General features: G+C 44.0%; 1 protein-coding gene across 2 annotated transcripts; it reads left to right on the top strand.

Moving 5' to 3' along the window:
- Positions 1–878: 878 nt before the first annotated feature.
- On the top strand, positions 879–13,601 carry cdc42se2 (CDC42 small effector 2). Of its 2 annotated transcripts, none has more exons than XM_036529857.1 (4): positions 879–1,076; positions 12,363–12,464; positions 12,696–12,818; positions 13,270–13,601. In XM_036529857.1, the coding sequence occupies exons 1-3, from the start codon at positions 1,023–1,025 to the stop codon at positions 12,795–12,797; spliced, it is 258 nt and encodes an 85-aa protein (XP_036385750.1). In that variant the 5' UTR covers positions 879–1,022; the 3' UTR covers positions 12,798–12,818; positions 13,270–13,601. The 2 variants fall into 2 exon arrangements, with proteins under 2 accessions (XP_036385750.1, XP_036385749.1); XM_036529856.1 differs by lacking the exon at positions 13,270–13,601 and adding an exon at positions 13,110–13,239.
- Positions 13,602–18,277: the final 4,676 nt, after the last annotated feature.

Genomic DNA, 18,277 nt, shown 5'->3' with positions numbered 1-18,277 from the left:
AGTCTCCACTGAAGGAGTAGGAAGGAGTTGTAATTGCAGGGTGCTTTAGTGGTAATTAATTTGGCGTTATACCGGTGATTATAACAGACTGCTTATCTGTGCGTGGTACCGTAAACAGCAGTTTACTGCGGGAGGTAGGTGCTCCCAGGGTTCATTCTTCACACCGTTACTGTTTTTCTGTTGTAATTGTCCTTGCCGTGATGAGAGCCATACAGAGTAAATGGAAGCTTGTCTTGCATGCCTGCTTAAGAATCTGTCCTGAGCAAAACTTCATAAGAGTTTATAAAACAGGAAATCTAGAGTCTAGAAACCATGTCACTGTACTTTGGAAGGTACTAGAATCTGTCCCCCTCTTTCCAAGACAGTGATTACAATGGGACATTTTTGGCTAAATAATGTCACAAACAATAATGTCGCTGTCACCCGACCAGACACCTCAAAGAGACATGACAAGAATATCAACACAGGTGTTCTCTCTCTCTCTCTCTCTCTCTCTCTCTCTCTCTCTCTCTCCCTCTCTCTCTCTCTCTCTCTCTCTCTCTCTCTCTCTCTCTCTCTCCCCCCTTCTCATTCTCTGTGTCTCCAAGGGGGAACTGACATCCCTGCAGCCGGTTTTGCTGCCTAATTAAGATGACAGATATCCGTAACGCGCTTGTCCGCATGTATTCTTAGAACCCACTGCGCGTGTGATGGACCTAAAACTGCAGCTGCGTGTTAATAATGACCTCGTTTACCTTCTCCCGCTGTAGGGTCAGACCGACTGCGCCTGGAGAAGCCTGCCAAGAGACTCCCTGGACCTCCGTCTGATCCCCCCCCTTACCCCGTCCCCCCCCCCCCCAGGTCGAGAGTGACCACCGCCCGCCACCCGTCACCTCGGCCAAAGCACTGCTGCCACCGGCCCCGCCCCCCCCCCCTCCGTGCTCCGGAGCGGCTCCCTCAGGGATCTGAGGCTCTCAGTTTTTAGCGGTGCACCTCTGGCCCTGTGGACGACCTGCACAGGAAACGCCGTGGGAGCATCCACCATGAGCGAGTTCTGGTTGTGTTTCAACTGCTGCATTGCGGAACAGCCCCAGCCGGTAAGTTCCCCGTGCCCTTGCCCCCACCCCCGCCCCACACATTCCCCGCACTTCCTCCCCATCATTTATTTGGTAGCAATTTTTCAACAACAGCACTGAACATTGGCATGCTGTATCCTGTGTACATAAGATGACAATGACTGGCTTTGAGTGCTTGGATTGTTTCTGTCTAGGCTTGCAGTGGATCATGGGACTTGTAGTTCAAAATCCCACCCACTCCTGTCTATACTACAAATAGTCAGATATGGTCAAGAGGTGTGTAAATATTGTGTAGCGAAAGATTTTTCACACAGTTGATCTTGTCCTGTAGGCAAAACATTTTGTAACGTTTGATAGAATATCATTGGTAAAGACTGACTTTGAGTGTTTAGATTCAGGCTTCAGGAAAAACACATACATGCACCCTGGCACTTTGAGTCACAAACATCAACCGTCCCTGCTTGTACTGAAGTATGACTGCTGTTAGGGTTGAAGTACTGTTGGGGGGGGGGGGTCTTTACTGTCCAGTGGAAGGATATTAACACAGTTTTGAACACACCATACAGTTTGCTTCCTGGTGTGATTCAAAGCTTGATCATGCCTGAACTGCAGCTAGTACAATTCAGAGCACTGAAACATCCTGTGGGAGGGGTGTGTTTTCAGTATTAACATTCAACAGAAGCATCGTCACTGCGACACAGGGGCTGTCCCCCAGAGGTTGGTTATTCCAGCCCCAGTGAAAGGGAGAGTCTCTAGATTCTCGTTGTGCCTCAGCTCATAACTGTTTAATCGAAGTCATTTTGCAGGTAGAAAGTCCTGCTTCTGAGCAGGGCGGCAGTGTAGCTTAGTGGTTAAGGAGCAGACCTCATAACCGAAAGGCTGCTGGTTCAAATCCCCCCAGGGGCACTGCTCCTGTACCCTTGGGAAAGGTAACTACAATTGCCTCAGTAAATGTCCAGCTGTATAAAAAAAAAACCTGTAAGCGCCTGCTAAATGCCAATAATGTTCTAAGCAGCTGCTAAGAGAAGTGGCTCTAATGCCTGCAGGACACTGGCCCGCGAGGGTATGAGCTGCTCATCCCTGATATTGACAGTGTGTGCAAATCCAGCACAAAGCAGAATGCGTGCAGGAGGCTTCCTGTGGCTCTGTTGTTTCAGGCTCTACTCTCAGTTACGCTCGGCGCCGGACAAATAGGCCTGTCAGAACGTAGGCCTCGGTGTCAACGCGCGTCCCCGGGGAGGGGGGGGGGGGGGGTTGGGCGGCTGCTGTCACCACACATTCGTCCTCAATTTGTCTGGTGCAGCCTCCGCACCTTCCGGAGGAGCGAGGGCGGGAGGGAAGAAAAGCATCACCGCCGAGCCCGGTCCAAGCGGCTAAAAATACCAGTCAAGAAAAAAATTGGTTTTCTGAAGCAGGCGTTCCGAACGGTGAGAGGGTACAGCGAAGGTCTCGCCTGCGGCAGACCCCTCTCAGAGGCGTTGGTGGCGGCGTCACGAACTGACCCACCCCGTCACCGTGACGGGGAGAGATGGCCGACCCCGAGAAGCCACAGCCTCAGCCCTCACTCCCCTCCACCCCTCCCACCCGCCTCACTAAACCATCAACCCCCCCCCCCCGGCCAATGCATGCCTCCCCCCCGTCTCCAGCAGGCTCTGAATTTAGCATCCTGAAAGAGGTGAAGTTTGTCTCCCCCAGCCTTTTATGGGTAAAGCATGAGAACAATCCGGAACACTTGTCAGCTCTGGCTGTTGTGGCGCTCTGACGGCTCTTCAGAGGTTTCTCCCTCTGTCTGCCCATCCCCCACCTGAGACATTACGTTATACTTTATCAGTACGCTTCAGTGTCGTATAATTGGAAGTATTATAAGAATGCAACAGAACACCATACTTCTCTGTTTTGTAAGAACTTGTATTTTGCTTGGAAATTTTAGGTGTCAGACCAATTGTGTGAAAGTAATATAGACAAATAAGACACATACAGTATGTGATATATATCTGATCCTTGACAGGTCAAAACAATGTACTGTTTATACCACCTTTATACCTTATCTCACAAAGGGCACATAAATATTGAGATTTATTTCAAGAAAGAAATCACACTAAAATTAATGTTTTTCTCAGAAATGTACAAAACTGTTTATACCACCTTTATGCCTTATGTCACAAAGGGCACATAAATATTGAGATTTATTTCAGGAAAGAAATCGCAGGAAAATTAATGTTTTGTGCAGAAATGTTGATGGCACATGAAGTCTGCAGTGTCTGTCCTTCTTTATGAATGCAGGCCCCTGAGGTAGAATGGGGCAGTCACTCCACCAAACACTTCCTCATTTTTACAGTGTAACTGGTGTATTCGGTGAGTGTCCCAGTTCGGGTGGGGGGGGGGGGGTTTACTTTTAAAAGCATGGTGGTGTCTCAGTTCAGAAGGAATGCACTGTCTACACTCTGTAGTCTTTTGAAGTGGCCAAGCATGTAAAGAAACAGTCAAAAGCACTGTTAGTCAAAGTGCAACATCAAGAAAAAAATCTTTCTGGCTTTAAAGCCCACGTCTTGCTGAAAAAAAAAAAAAAAACGTTGCCTCTGGTGACTAGTTAACTTGGGAAAATAATTTTCACAGCATTAACCTGTGGGTCAACAGTAACGTGTGAGTCTGGCCTTGCGAGTGAAGGTACTGAGTCACAGAAGGCAGTCTGCAGTCTTTATGGGTTACACTTCAATGGCCTCTCTGCAGGGGGCCTGGAAGGGCCTCTCGTCAGTGCTTGAGGGGAGCAACATGAGAAAATCCCTTTTGTTCAGAGCTGGTGTGGAGGTCTCTGGGGTCAGGCCTATTCTGCTGGGCCTGAGCAAAGGAAGCATCACGGCAGTATGTTTTTACAGCGTTTCTGTAACATTCTCACAACGTCGACCTCTGTTGGCCCCGATCTGACCTCATTGTATTTTGTCCTTAATTTTCGAGTGGAGAATTAAAGCAAATGTTGCCGCCTTCTTTTTATGTAATTTCACAGCTGCCAAATCCAATCTTGTGAAACAAGCTAAAAAAGGAAATACTTTTAAAGTTTTTAAGTCTTCTCTTTTTTTTGACTTTCTTGAATTCTTTTTGAGGACAAAGCTCGACGGTTAGAATAGAAGCCATTGTCACATTGGCACAAAGTCACAGCAATGTTCAAAGAATACCATGTGTTAGTCTGAAAGGGTCGACCAGAGCTGCTACTTGCCACTAAAGCTGATTGAACAGATATGCTGTGTATTAATTACTCTAAATGGCACATTAAACAGCATCATCCCTAGCTGACTGAAGGAGCTCAGAACGTATGAGGAAAAATACATTGAAGTACCACAGTACAGTGCATTGTCACTTCAACACTAGTTAAACTCCCAGCTGTCTGCGAATTAAATTTTTCAAATAAACGATCTAGAAGCATCGATTTGGAATGAGAGCCAGAGGACTGTGTGGCTGTTCCGTGACATCCATTCACCAGCTTATGTAACCAGTCAATGGAAAAAGACAGGTCAAGAATGGGGAGGATTGTAGATCATTTGCCTAAGGCATTAACACAGGAAAAAAAAAAAGATCTTGCACTTCAACGGCCGCAGTGCTTTCAGCCGAAACTGACCCGGAGAATCATTTCTGTTGTTAAACTTCTGTTTGATCTTGTTCTGTCGACCTTTCACCTGTGGGAGTAGGAATGAATGGCTGACATGCCGGTACACTTCATGGCAAAAGGCTTTAGCAAGGCGAATACTGTAAGCAGCTCACAGGCTTGAGTTGCTAAGACTTGGGTTAGTGCATAAACCCAGATGGTCGCTAACAATGAAAGATTTGTGCATTTGTTATGTAACGACCCTCTCCCTCCCTCCCCCCCTTTCATGTGTGAGCACATTAGCCCTAATTGTCTTCACCAGCACATCAGGTTAAATAAGAGGTTAATCAGCCTTGCAGAGCTCTCTCAGCATTTCTCTAATCTACAGTGCAAAATGTTTGTGGATGCAGTGGCTAACTTTTAGATCTTGGAGGTCTTTGTTGGTCTGTTGTTTAACGTGCTGGGAGAGGTAAGAATGAAAGTTTCGTGAGAGTTACAGCATTGGACGTCAGAGTATTTTTTGTTTGCGTTTTTTTTTTCTCCATAAAACAGTAGCATGGTTTTGTCAAGGCATTGGCTCATAAGGGTTATTATATGTAAGGGTTATGAGTGATTTGTTCACACTGGCAAATATTAAACCTCTCTTAACTTAAAACCAGCAACTCCGCTCCTTCGCAGCTCCAAAGAACTTATATCTTTCTAGAAGGAAATTGCTGTTTCCCTGTAGGAAAACAACAATTAAAAAGCATCACTGAATTTCCGTGTTCTTTTCAAGTGTCCCCTGTAATGCTTCCTTTTCTTTGTCATGTGACCTCTGTGGCATGTGAGACACACCACGCCTTTCTGTTGCAGTTCTCTTTGGGTGTTTTTTTTATTGGCCCGTAACGGATCTTATGCACTACTTTTTTTTTTTTTTTTACATTGACTTCCTCCTGGCTTCTTCCCGTTTTGCTTGCACTATTAAAAATTAAAACGTCCGCTCACATCTCTTGCACCTAGATTTCTCACTGGTCGGGGCTCCGTGTGTAATTTCGGAAGAGGAGAAACTGTGGAAATTAGGTCAGCAGTCCCCTCAGGCTGGAGTTCTAGGAGTCTGTGTGACGGTGTCCCAGATAAGCACAAATTACCCAGACTGCCGCCGCACTCCTGATTACCAGTGAGTGTGGCATCTAAATGAATTAGCATTGTGCAGACCCCACATGAATGATAGGAAAGACCACGTGAGGGATCTGACTGCCTCCTCTTCCCCCCTCCCAATGCCAGAAGCATTTTTTAAGAATTCAAAAGCCACAGCCTAAAATTGCTCAGTTGCGTGTGGAATGAGCACCACATTAAGCAGAAGCAAATTGGGGAAAAGATCTGCATTTTTAATCTCTCAGAAGCAGACTGCTGAACTTCAGTCCCCAGAATGCATGCATTTACATTACATTACATGCATTTAGCAAACGCTCATTTATACAGTACATAAGGATTGTTATTTTCACATACATTTTCCTGATAATTGCCTACCTTTAATTGCCTTAATCCTGTAAATTGCAGTGCTATTCGCATCCTCTGTACTGCTATTAAAAAAACATTTTGGGTCCAGTTTTGTTTGCTAATGGGTTTCGATACAGACACAGCGTTGGAGCTGCTTGTGAGCTGAGCCTCTGTTCAGCTCCTCTGCCCGTAATATAAAGACCCATTGAGCTTTATCAGCAGGTCAATCAAACAGTGAAACTAAATGGGAGCAAATTAGTCAGAGTCAACAGTGCTTTCATTTTGTAAGAGGCCCATAAATCTGAATTGCAATTTCAATCTGTGATTGAAAGGAATTAAAAATAAAGTCTTTCAAAGAAAAAAAAACATTTTCAAAACATAATTTTTGTGGGGATTCTTTTGTTTCTTTTTTTTTCCCTGTGGGGGTGAAGACCCCCCTCCCCTTTTTGACACAACAGTGGAGCTCAGTAGACACGTTCCTTAGCTCCTGCAAGCAAAGTCACTGAATGGCACACAGTGGCAATTAGCTATATATGTAAAATATAAGCTTTCAGCTTAACAAAGGATTTCACTTCAAAGCGAAAAGGAAGTCTTTTTTCTTCTGTCTTTTGAAATCCACTCCCGATGCACTTGTCTTAATGACACTTAGACAGATACAGGGAAAATCTAAATCTCATTTGATAGTGCAGCACGACACAGTTTGATGACGCACAGCTTGGAGACATCTGCTGAATTTCCAACCAGCCTACACTCTGAATTGAAAATGAACCGTTTTCCTCAGAAGCCTTCGGTCAAATGGCTGACAGAAGCCCTGACACGTAAAATAACCCCAGTGAGCTTTCTCAAAGTGCCATCATCAATCAGGACAGACAAGAATTAGGCAAGAATGTGGACCACCCTTTGACGTGACGTGTCATTGCTGGCATGATTAAGAGAGATCACCCCATTATTTAATTAATTGTGACCCCCAAGCCACCATATGGTGCTGCATTTCACCATTTATTGGGACGATAAAATAATTAAGAATCCATTACGACAGTAATTGTTCTGTTTTTTAATAATTGGGTGTAAAATTGTTTTTCATACGCTTGAAGCCTGTAATATTAAGTGTATGTGTTTGAATTGTGCAGTGTGGCCTGGTATGTAGTGTTTGAACTGCTTTGTCATGGAGAGATCAGAAAGTATTATTATGGTGGCTGTTGTTGTTACTGTTATTATTGATCATAAATTTGACATTCACAGATGCAAAACACTTATTAATTTCCCTCATACAGCCAAGGTGTTCTGTGATCTTCAGCTGTTTTGGAGAATACACTGGACTAGCTATGGCGCTTCAATTAAAGTGTAAGTTACTGTAAAAATTTCCATAACCAGAAGCACTTTCATGCCACATTTAAAATTCTGAGAAGCAGGAAGGAGGATGCTGCTTCTATGTTATTGCATCTGACTGTGATGTAATCTGCATCACAGAAGGCTTACGAGCTTTTCTGATCTCTCGCAGTGATGGGGCTGCTGGAGCTGGAGAAAGCAGGCCACCGCAGCAGCGGGTTGCCCTGTGAACTGCACAGAAAAGAGCTGGGAGAAACGAGCTGGGTGTTACTATCCTGCTCTCCCACAGAAGCTGCTGTGATCCTTAACGGTCCGGTAGCTATTTTAATTGCGCGTATGAGCTATGAGCTGCACCGCCGTTCATCACTCCTTTCGCATTAATTACCCGCTTGCTCCGAGCAGGTGTGCAGCTGCTGTATAACACTGATTTTTTTTTTGTATTTAGCTGTTCACACGCAGAATGAAAGTGGGTTTGTTCACATTTAAAATACCCAAGCAATTTATGAAAGCAAATATCGTCTGTAGTAGAAAACAACAGATGTAGTCTAATTCCATGCCACTAGGTACCAGTTCACATCCATCGGTCAGACGGGGAGAGAGAGAGCGAGCAGAGGTGGGAGGGAGGGAGAGAGGGATGCAGAGAGAGGGGGAAAGAGGGAGGGAGAGAGAGGGGAAGGGAGGGAGGGGGAGGGAGAGGGGGGGGGAGAGCGGTCTGGCTCAGTCTGACACTGGGTTTCAATTATGCATTTAATGGCCTGACCTTTTCCTGTCTCTGCAGTATTGTTGATTTGACAGGCACTTGAGACCACTGTCTAAGCACCCCCCCCCTCCCCTTTACTCGTATAGGACCAGTTGAAATTGCATTAATGAGGCATTGGAATCTTGTTACCGTGATTTATAATGACAAGCAGGAACACCGCGGAGTACATTCCAGCGTTTGGGACATTCCCAATGTGACATTCCCAGCCCTCTCTGCCTCTCTGGACCGGAGCCAGGCCTTATCTCTGTGGGGATGTACCGATGTCATCGCACTGATGCGCCCCCCCCCCTTTTCTGAATGTGATGTGCTGATTCACTTGTGTAAAGGAACTGAATTCCGTCAAGAGGGAAGTTTCATTTGAATATGCGGGGGGTTTTATCCTCATCTAAATAGCTCAGAAGGGAAAGACTGGTTCCAGATGATTGCTCAGGTTTGGTCACATTAAGGGAGCTCTCTACAGAGAATGTTTTGTGTAACCATTTTGGAATAAAACATTAGGTGCCTCTTCTGTTGTCTGCCCATCTGTTAAATAGTTCATTTTGAATTCCTAAACACAGGGCTTAAAAGACAAAATCTTATGGCTTAAAAGGAAAAGTTGGTCTTTGAGCTCAGTGTGTTTTTGTGAAAGCGCAGCAAACTGGATCAGAACTTTGATGTAGGCTCATAAATGTCAGAGCGGGTTTTAGTTTCACATGGTGGACGTTGGGTTGCATTCCCGGAGCTCTCACCAGAGGTTCAGTGTGAGAGTGTTTGTTTTATCGTTAGCGCCTCATTCTAGCTTGTGGTCACCCTGTCACACACGCTGTCATTTGATCTAAATGAGAACATATCCTTGAGCATTCATGACAAGAGCTTTTAAAATGTCAGCTGTTTTCTCTCCTCCTGGTATGTAATTTCCTTCCTCGACGTTGTCTCTGCAGAACGTGAAAGAGGAGGGGATTTTGATTTTGAGTGATACTTAATACTGCATACGGGCGCAGTAGTGCACATACCGGGGTGGCAGTGTAGCTTAGGGGTAAGGAGCAGGACTCGTAACTGAAAGGTTGCTGGTTCGATTCCCCATGGGTGCACTGCTGCTGCACCCTCGGACAAGGAACTTGCCTCTGTAAATATCCAGCTGTATAAATGGATAATGTATAAATTGTAACCTATGGACATCACTCTGGATAAGACCGTCTGCTAAATGACAACAATGTAAATGTGATGTGTTTTGAATTTTTTGCAGGCAGCTTTGCACTCTACAAACACAGGCTTTTATGTGTTCTTGCACATTCTTTCTGTATTGCTTAGCGCTTTTACATACCTGTTGCTAACGTCCCCCCCATAGAAAGCCACTAATCCAGCCCTCTGCAGTGGGGAGGGTCATTGATGAGGAAGTCACGCGGACTCAGCCTCAGAGTTCTCATGCGCTGTCTGGCGGGACAGCAGCGGGGGCTTAGCATGTTATGAGCTCTTCCTACCGCCTGAGTACGGCCACTTCGGATTCTCGGTGTCCCGTTTATTTGCAGAGAGCACCAGAAATTGCTTTTGTTGGCAGAACATCGGACGCCCCCCAACCTCACCCCCCCCCCCCCCACAATGAAACCATCATTACAGGCTTAAGTTTCACTGCGTACACATGTTCTGTACTGCGGCGTGAAAAGAATCCCTACGCCCCAATCCCGCCAAGACGCCGTGCCCTTGACTGGCTCCCGACCTTTGGAAGGGCCTCCCGGTTCTGAGCGGGATTTGCATGTTTTCCCCCGAAAAGACCGCACGGTTCCGCCAAAATGCGCTGTGGCAGGGTTCCAGAACACTAAGCGTCCCAATACCCACAGGAGCAAATTTTGTTTTTAGACAAATATTTCTAAAATCCTCTTTTTTTATAAGCGAGAAGATGATCTGTTTTTTGAGAGCCTGAGTAGATGTATGACCAGAGCTTTGACATTTCAGCATCTTCAGGCTGTGTGTAGATTACCCTGAATGGACTGCGTTTTAAGACTGTCACGAATGCTTAATGCTGTTGGTTGAAGGAGTGCCTCTCAGTCATTCCTGTAATTAAGTTGTAGTCAATCCAGTCCGACCGCCAGTAACAAGAAATGCATACCTTCCAATTAATGGTGGAAAGTACTGTATAATACAATATTCACTGCTGAGAATACCTGGCACAAATGGTTTATGATGTAAAAACTGTAGTAATATAATGGCTACTGGCTCTGTATTTCAGTAATATTACCCATTGTTATGAAATGTTAAAAGCACTTCCAGATAGATGCTTCTGTGGCAAAATGGCAGTGACAGTGTTAGTCAATATCAGGGTTAACTCATATAACCATCATCTTTTAGTGTAGTAAATCTTGGTAGGTGAAGACTTAAGAGACTTAAAACCAGATCATCCTGTCCAACAAGTACTGTGTGCTTATTAAAACAGAATGTAACAATATATAAATATAAATATAAATCTATAAACGTAGTAATACAGCATAAGCTGTATCGGTTGTTGCAGCAGATTTGATTCAGTACAATAATACAGTAATGTATGTAGTATCCACTGCAATGTGCATGCAGTACAGTACATGCAATATTGCTGACTGGAGCTGCAGTTCATTAATATTGCTAGGGATAATTACTTGGCTTTTAGGCCGTCCCCTTTGTCAGCACCACAGTTTGGAAACTGTATTTGGTTATTATGCAATGTACAATCAGGAAACAATGACCTCCTCCTTAGATGCACTATGTTCAGCAAAAGGGCATTGTTCTTAATGCTCCGCCCCCTCATGAGTGTGTTGGCTGAGTGTGTTTCCTTGTTCAGCCATTAAACTGGCACATTTATTGTACATAATAAAATTTATGCTCGTGTGCTTAATCATCCTGACGTCCCCCTTTGATTGTGTAGAGTTCCGTTCGCCCGTCTCTGAGAGCCGGGTTTATTTACACTGTCAGTGAGTGGAAAATGCTTGTTTACATTAAATAGAACAAAGGGTCCCCAACAATGCGCGCACGCATTCCATTGTGTAGATTAAAGAACCGTTCGTGAGCTCTTGTTCCATTCAAATCCCAAACTCAAGAACTTAATTTATCTGGCATGTTCAGGATGGTGAAAAATTAAGAGCGATAAGCCCTTCATTTTATCTGTATTAGCGGCCTGCACCTCAAAAATGATGTTGATCTTGTGACTTAAATTGAACGTAGATCTGTAGGCTATATATTTCCTTATACATTTCAACTCATTGTGTTTTAATACCCTGCATACGGAACAGTCCACATCACACAGGTGTTATCTCAGGATAAAGGCTTTGAGGTATTTTAATGAAAAAAGTCTGGAGGCAAGTGAACCACATGTGCACATGGAACCACAGTGCACTACTTCAGTAAGACTCAGGCAGTAGTCTGCACAAGGAGTAACAGACTTGCAGCACACTACCAAATACCTACCAAACGTGTTTCCTTCGACATTTAATTTCATCAGTATTTCAGCCTTAAAGGATGAAAAGGCCAGGCCTATGCTCATATTCATCTCCTTCCGCATCCATCATGCTGTGGGGCCGACTGAGCCAGCATTCCGTCCCAAACTTCACCCCTTGCAGCCATAGCCCCGTATTTAATGTCTCTTTAACCCCAGCTGGCTCTTGTACCACTGCTGTTTTGCCGTTTTGACTGCTTGCTTTGTTGTCCCAGAGCTATTTTCCTGTAATATATAGCTGCTTGTTCAACATCAGGAAGTGGCCTATCTGTTGAGGGGCACCTGGGGATGGATTCTAGGTAATAAGAAAATCCAGGGAAAGAACTAGATTGGATGTGCCAGGCTTTTTATTATTAAATCTTACGTTGTGTCTACGTGCTATCTATGTGCTTGGGTCGTCCAAACAAAGGCTTTCTGCGGGGTTACTTACCAAATTTTCCAGAAAATTTAAAATGAATTTTTTGTGTCAGATACAGGCTTATATGTAGAAGAGTAGAATGCTGAAGGCAACTACTGAGCATAGTTTAGAGAGCGGCTCCCGGTACCTCTGAATGCGGCTTGGTTGTTTTACTTTTATGTGCACGAGCGTTCAGGTAAAGGTGTTTAAATTTAGATCGGGTTGATTTAACTATGTTCCCCCAGTCTTTCATCAGGTATTTTTTCTGAGGATTCTTAAACTTCTCTCTCTCTCTCTCTCTCTCTCTCTCTCTCCAACAGAAGCGACGGAGGCGTATCGACCGAAGTATGATCGGAGAGCCGACAAACTTCGTTCACACAGCTCACGTAGGATCAGGAGACCTCTTCAGTGGCATGAACTCTGTGAGTCTGTAGGGGAACCATTGCATTATGGGAGTTGAAGTGAACTTTGATCTATGTGTACAGCAAAACACAAGACACCGTCATGTTGCATGTTTTGGGTGCTAACTAGCTACCTAATGCTGGTTGGACCATTAGCAAAGGAGGCATTTTGAGATGAACACTATGAGATCTATTGTGGGGCATAAAAATTCTCCTCCCATAGAGCTAATACAGGATGTGTTTCCTGTGCAGGTGAACTCAATTCAGAACCAAATGCAGTCGAAGGGCGGATACGGGGGGGAAGCCATGCCCGTTAATGTCCAGATGCAGCTGGTGGACACAAAAGCTGGATAACCTGTACAGAGATTGTGTGTGGTAAGTATCCGAGCTGACTCTCACCTCCACCAGATTCTGTGCTCCTCTTCCTGTGGTCACAACATGTTTTGGCAAAGCACAGAACCATTTAAATGAAAAATGTGTTGGGACAGTTTCAGGACAAATTTACTTTAATCCTTCACAACGGCTCTCCTTAGTGTGATCACACCTCCGTAAAATCCAAACTAATGTAACTGCTGTTGATGTTATGGTTGGTAAATCTAAAGACATTCCTAAGGTTTCGGGCTCACTCACCTGAAAATAAAATGCCCACGTTTTCATCTTCCTTAGGTTCCTTAAGGTCTGTGTTTCCTCATCCTGGCCCCTCCCCCCCTCTCTGCCTGTCTTCAGTGACTGCTTACCATTCTCCCTCGTGAGATAGAAGTGACGATCTTTGCCCCTCCTCCTCCTCCTCCCTGACCCCCCCCCACCCCCCCACCCACCCTCCCAGCGACCACTCCTCACGCAACATGCGGACAGTTTTGCACTCCACCGGAATGAGGCTTCCTCGCCCGCCAGACACACTCCTCCCATCGGCTCTGAAGACCAGGAGCTCCCGCTTCCACCTCCTCTCGGTCCAGCTCTGTCAGACGCTAGCATGACCCTCATTTCTGCAAGTGCAAGTGTAACGCTTATTCTGTGATTTGCCGTGAGCAATTGTGTTAGTTGTTTTTCTTTTCTTTTTTTTTTTTATTGTCGATGTCTGAAGGTCTGGAACCTGCAAGTACAAATGTTCTTGGTTTTTTTTTTTATTTACAAAATATTTTAAAGTTTTTTTTTTTTTTTTTTAGGCGGTCAGTGTAGAGGTCGACTGCAAAGTTCGTGAAAAGTGGCTTGCTACAGCCTAGTGGTGCCAAAATGCTTGTAGCTGCAAATACTTTTTTTTCCTCTTTTTTTTTTTTGCGGTCAAGAAGATAATTTTGACTCTGGCAAAAGTGAATACTGCTCCATAGGAAACGTGATTGTTACTGTTTACATTATTCCAGTTCTCATTCCTTAATTTTATTTTTCTTCATGATAATTATTAGGATAACAACTGATGTTGAAATGGCATGACTGGCATTTCACTCCACATCCTGCTGTATATGTTTTTTTTGTTGACTTGATTTGATGAAGCCTGAGTTATAGTATGTACGCTGTGCAGTTAATGTAGTAATGTGGTAGTGCTCGGTACTCAGTGTGGCAAACAATATTTATGTAACGCTCCGTTTTGATATTAATGACCAAGGTGCAAATCCAAACTCACAGGTCCTCTGCAAAGGCAGCTTGACCTGGTGGCCAAGTTTATGAACTTTTCACAGTAAGCCTCTCAAAGCAAATGTCATCTTTTGTGCATGAAGTATCCTGGGGGGCCCAAACGGGGGTTGCCACGGCAACTCCACCAGCTGCGTGAACAAATGCCAGTATGATTACCATCAACAAACAGGGTGACTTCCTACTGTTTTGCTAAAGGACATTTTGCTCAGGTTAAAAGGCGTATTTTCCACTTCTATGAAATACAATATGTACATGATGTAATATTGCACTGTTTTCTAATATTATAGTAAATGTGTACCGAGAAAAAGTTATATAACTAATAAAACCTCTACGATTAGATTGTTTATGGTTTGGGTAGAGTATTTTAAAGAAAAAAAAAAATTTTAACAAGCTGTAAAGAAATTGTAAATGTATTTTGCCGTTCAAGGTACTACATTCAGTCTATTTGAAGAACAATTTCAGCTGCAAATTAAGAAAAATAAAATGCTTGAAACAAATTGAGGTTAGACTACAAAAGGCAAGATCACCTCCAAATGTTTCCTGTTTATCGCAGATCGGTCTCCCGTGCTCCCTTGCCTCTCTGCTCTGTCGTCATGTCTTGACCCTTTTTGATCAGTTTTTTCAGTAGTACAATGGGGATTAAGGTACCTGTTCTGCCAGCTGTTCTGTGAGAAAGCAATGACTAATATTTGAGAGAGAGGAGAGCTGAAGACCATAGCTGAATCTGGCCAAAGCCACAGCTAAAACACATCCGTGTTAGTCCTCACTGACCCTTCGTCGTGTCGTCCTCGATCTCAAGTGCTTTATGTTTGTAAATACTGTATTCCTTGTGTGCCACAACCTGAGATATTTTAATTTATTTTCTTTCTCTTTTGTATTACTGTTTGTTTCGCATGGATTGGATTTCCCGAAGGACAAAAGAAAATCATATCTTGAGGTTTGTCAGGAGGAATAATTGTGGCAATATTTATTATTTACCAATATTAAATATGTCCTGGACTGAAGACAAGCATTTGGGGTCCTTCAGTGGAAATGCGTCAGGTGATGTTCAGTGATAATACAGAAAAAAAGCACAAGTTAGATGATGATTGATATTGAGTTTGCAATATGAAGAAGATATTGGCCAAAGCTTTGTAACATTTATACTGTCTGTATAAGAATGAATGAGCTCTCAGCCATATCTCGCCACTAATGAATTTCAACATCAGGGAAATCACCCGACTCGATAAAGATATTTTAGTTAACTGTTGTTATTTTTGCATATCTGAGTTTTTTACACTTTCATCCTTCATTGATTCACATCCAGTGTTGGCTTGTAGATTCCCAAATGTCCTCTGTTGAAATAAATATTTTTTCCATGTTACATGGTCCTGGCTGTGTCATCTGTACTGCAGTGATAGCTGCAACTGTGGTCTGAATTCTCTCGCCACACGATAGGGAAAGCCAAGGAAAATTACAGCTTCTGATTGGCGTCCAGTCCAGTGTTTGACCTGTGAACATTGCCTCAGCCTGAACAGAGGCTAGTGCATGGGGAAGCTTCGAGTTGATTGGATATGACATGGAAATTGAAGAAGTGACTGGATAAACAGTGTATTTTGAGCATTACGTTTTCTTAAATAATACAAGATTTTGTATTATTTACGAATAATAAGAATAATACAAGTCTTTTGTAATTGAACTGAACTGTAATTGCAAGTAAGCTCTCGTAGGGCTTTTAAGCAGTTCCACCCTGCGTTTCTTTCAGTGGCCGACTGCAACTGGGAAGTCGAGTCGCAAGTTTAACAGCTCAGTTGTGACGATTCCTCTCCCAGACAAATGCACCGCTTCAAAGAACATTTCCACTGGGGCTCCCTTGGTCCTGCTGGAGATAAGGGTGCTGTCTGTTGTCTTTATCTGTCCAAACACAGACAAAGGCAGACACATATGCACACATGCACACAGATGGGGTGCCCCACTTTGTGCAGACTTACATTAACTAGCATTATTTTACATGATCAGCTCATGGCCCTATATGCTACGTCAATGTATATCAATGTAATATATTCAGCGACTTCATATCTGCTGAGTTATAGTTATATAGTTAATAAACACAGAAGATGACAAATCCGGAGATGAATGTGAATGTCTGACAGGTCAACTACAGAGAGAAAAATGACAGATGTGATTTCAATCAAAGTCTACGTGAAACCATACAGGAAACCAATGGAGGAATTTCCTTCATATAGTCTTAACCATCTCAAAAAAGTCCCTTGTCTTGATTTTTTTCCATTGTGGTCTCAGAGTGAAAGTAATCATATGTACAGCGTGCATAATGATTTAATGTTTCCATCAGTAATTTACCCTTAGGGACAATCAAAAGCTGAACAAACATAAATGAGGCTTAACCTCCTTTTAAACTTTTTTTCCTCTTTTTTCCATGTATGTCCATCTGCTAACTGAAGGCTAAAGGGGGTTTTGAGAGAATGACGTTTGCATTGCTATATGGTGCACAATGAGCTTGCGTCCATTAGCTGCTCACTGGGTCTCGGTTTCCCACATTCGTCCAGAGTGCTTTGCAACACATGGTCCAGGAACCAGAGGGTGTAATCCTACTGAATGGCCCCCTCTGTGAGCTGCAGATTACAGGCTTGAAGCCAGGGGTTAGGTAATGGACAGATGACACACTGACCCAGCAAACCGAAGGCCCAGATATTACTGTGCATAAGACACGCTAACCACAAACAAACACTGCTTTCATGAACGCAAGACACAAGAAAAGTGACCCAACTGAAACATGGGCGTGGTAGGCGTGACGAGACAGGCTTGAGTCAGGGCAACAATTACACAGCTAGGGACAGTGACACTTTAGTCAAACTCAGGGTGATCCCTGTAGATAGAAAACTGCTCTCCACAGTTGGACAGAGAGAGGTGTTCTTTCATTCATGTCACCAGCCAAAGATTCCATGGAGAGATCTGCCAGCAGTGTCTCTATATAACAGCGTCACAGTTTGCAAAGGACACCTGCCATTTGCCCTCCACAGTGAAAGAATGCTTGTGTTGCCAGGCAACAGGATGGACAGTGACGCAGGTGTTGTTGCCGATAGGCCTGCCCTGAGTGGCTGATGATGGCCTGTTCCTGTTTCTCGCCCTTGTACACTTGGAGAGAGAGGGGAAGCCCAGTGAGGTTATTATGGAGGTGGTTCATTTGCAAATGGAAATTCTAGGACGGGTCTGAGGTAGAAGCTAACCAAGCTGCCTTCCAGAGAGCAAAGTCTTCAGAAGCTGGTAAGTCGCTCTGCTGTTAGCTCACACCATCACAGAGGGAATAAATGTAAAAGTATGTGTGGGTGTGTGGGTGTGTGACAGGGGTTGGGGTAAGGGCCTGGGATTTTTAAAGCAGTCATGCCTGTTTATAAGATTGGTCAGAGGACAGAGAGGGGAAAACCAGAGACTGAGTCATGCAGGTGTACCCTAGACCCCAGCTGGACCCTGAATGGTGTGTTTCATCGCCACTGAGCGCCGCTGACGGAAGCCGACCCAGAGGCGCTGAGAACGCCGCGAGGCTTGGCTAGCATGTGTGAGACAGCGGAAGAGGCTTGCGTGGAAGGAGCTGGCGTCGCTCATGGAAAGCAATGTCCCTCATACTGAAAAGGGTTCAAATGCGATCATAAAGAACGGCTTCCTGTCAGCGCAGTGTAGTTATGCCGTCATGTGTCTTCCTGCCCCTAGTTCAGATGTTCTCATGAGTTTGTCACAGTCATTTTAGCCGTTTATTTTTGTCATTGGTGTTATTTTTTGTTCAGCTTCTAACATAGCTGACGTTTTTTTATTTTTTCATCTGGACAGATTCATACACAACTGATTCCTGAAGTTTTTTCATGGTACACCACAGGGTCAGCTCATGCAACTTTAAACAAAAACGAAAAGTAAAGGAAGTTTTACATTGTAATCTTCTACCTTTTTATTTAGTAGGACAGCCTCACCTGGGATATGTTACAGCAATATTCAGATTACATGCTAAGCTCATTGACCCTACTGATTTACTTTCACCTGTTTATTATTAATTGCAAAATGATGCAATATGAACAAGCTTACCTAAAGAGTTACATAATGACCAGCCCCAGATGGATGTTGTTAACTACAAAAGCACCATATTGAATTAAATATTTACATGAAGAAATTTTTTGTGCCATATTTTGTCTACTAGAGACGGTTTCTCTTAA

The sequence above is a fragment of the Megalops cyprinoides genome, chromosome 5, assembly GCF_013368585.1.
Source record: "Megalops cyprinoides isolate fMegCyp1 chromosome 5, fMegCyp1.pri, whole genome shotgun sequence".
NCBI classification, from domain to species: domain Eukaryota; kingdom Metazoa; phylum Chordata; class Actinopteri; order Elopiformes; family Megalopidae; genus Megalops; species Megalops cyprinoides.
This window is presented reverse-complemented; position numbering and strand designations above follow the sequence as displayed.

Bases quoted from the DNA above. Each gene is read 5' to 3' on its own strand.
- cdc42se2 (XM_036529857.1), top strand. From the start codon at position 1,023: ATGAGCGAGTTCTGGTTGTGTTTCAACTGCTGCATTGCGGAACAGCCC. The intron at 1,077-12,362 runs GTAAGTTCCCCG...TCTCTCCAACAG, and splicing joins TTGCGGAACAGCCCCAGCCG to AAGCGACGGAGGCGTATCGA. The intron at 12,465-12,695 runs GTGAGTCTGTAG...TTTCCTGTGCAG, and splicing joins TCTTCAGTGGCATGAACTCT to GTGAACTCAATTCAGAACCA.